This window comes from Choloepus didactylus, chromosome X (assembly GCF_015220235.1).
Source record: "Choloepus didactylus isolate mChoDid1 chromosome X, mChoDid1.pri, whole genome shotgun sequence".
NCBI lineage: Eukaryota > Metazoa > Chordata > Mammalia > Pilosa > Megalonychidae > Choloepus > Choloepus didactylus.
Genome location: NC_051334.1, coordinates 89,733,783 through 89,735,531, shown reverse-complemented (window position 1 = coordinate 89,735,531; position 1,749 = coordinate 89,733,783). Strand labels below are relative to the sequence as shown.

Sequence of the window (1,749 nt, the reverse complement as noted above, 5' to 3'; positions counted from 1 at the left end):
TTTATGTTTTAATAAAAGGTGCAAGTATCTCTAATGTATTTGTCACAGCAAATTTGGAAGTCATTATAATTAGCAAGATTTGAAAATCATTTTAAGTGCTCCATGATATTTGAAAGTCATAACTAATCAATAACATTTGAAAATAATTTAAAATGGTCAGTTTACAGATGATATTCCATTTACTATGATGGTATGTACTGTAATTGACGGAAAATAGTTGGCAACTTCACAAAAATAAAAATAGATTTTGAATTTTATGAAAATTGGAAACTTGCTTTAAGAGGTGTTTAATTAAAGCAAAGTCTCTGTTGCATGTGTGTGTTTCACACCATACCATTTGGCACATGAGAGTGCAGTGGGTGGTATGGCTGGAAGAAAATGGGTGGTGGTCCAGATGTTACATAATAAGTAGGATAACTTCCTTCAGCAGAAAAGTATGCAGTAGGCTGATAAAAGCAAACTACATTGTCTGTATTCGGGAGGATATTCTGTTCTCCAAGTACTTTTAAAGCCATTAGGGTGATCATGTTGAGAGTCTGTCTTCTTTCATCACTCATGAGGCAAACAGTGCTTTCATTCACAACTCCACGCAAAGTCATAAGGTAGTCATACTTGCTCTTTTCTTCACCTATGAAATGGTTGTGGAGGTACGATTCAATCTTCTTTTGCTGTTCTGCTATATCAGGAAAATCAATGAAGAATCTGGAACACATATAACGTTCCAGGGTCTTGATTTCCACTTCACAAGCTGGCTTGAAGTCACGAACCAGCAAATTGCTATACTTCAGAAGGCCACCACCTCTGATCTCTTCTGGTTTTCTGGTAGATATAAGCTTGTATTTTAAATGTGTCATTGCTTCTTGGAAGTCTCCATACATACTTTCAGCTACAACAACAGGATAAGATTCTTCGACAAGCTTAGCACTTTTATCACTACAGAAATCTAACATGTAATCCAAAATGATTTGAAAGGAATCAACACTGAATTCAAATTGTCGTCTGAGTGAATTCACAAATTTTAGTTCTACATTCTTCCCAGTGTTATTTGAAAGAGAGATGAGACTCCAACGATCATGCTTATTGCAAACTTTGACCATCTTCTGTACATAAGCCTCTTTCATGGTCTTTAGGGTGATCTTTTCCTTTTTTACACCTTTTGGTAAAAAGTCGAGTAGACAACCTAGAACTGCATCCTTAACAACTTGAAATTTTTGATCACTTGAAAGTTCAACAAAAAAAATAACATTCAGATCTTTATAGCTGATTCCATTATGGCTTGCAAGTATGTAACTTGCTGTGGAATCATTCAATCGGGTATCTTTAACAATAATTCCTTGCTTTGTGAGTTGATATTTCACAATATGAACGATATCTTTTGGTTTTACCTCCAATGTGGGGAAATTCCCCCTTCCATGAATTGGAATTACTTCATCTAACACTTTATCCAGGGTAATAACTTGATCCCAAGTGAGATTGCTGAATCTGCTTTCAGACATTGTGAAATCAGTAGATCAACTAGAATTCAAGCAAAATTTTGAGAGCAAATGTTAACATTTAAAAATCAATATTATACCTAAAGCACATGAAATAGTTAACTAAAAAGAGATTTATCCTCAACAAAAAACAACCTAAAACTAGAAAGCAAATTACCAATGTATCCAATCATGTTTAGGTCTAGAAGTTAAATAAAAGCCACAATGATTACATCAAAAGTTTTAAATACATTGGTGCATGCAAACCTAGATATTC

General features: G+C 34.2%; 1 protein-coding gene across 1 annotated transcript; it reads right to left on the bottom strand.

Annotated features, from left to right (window-relative positions):
* Window positions 1-323: 323 nt before the first annotated feature.
* TENT5D (terminal nucleotidyltransferase 5D) lies at window positions 324-1,496 on the bottom strand. Its single transcript, XM_037822216.1, has one exon. The coding sequence runs from the start codon at window positions 1,494-1,496 to the stop codon at window positions 324-326; it is 1,173 nt and encodes a 390-aa protein (XP_037678144.1).
* Between the last annotated feature and the right edge of the window lie 253 nt (window positions 1,497-1,749).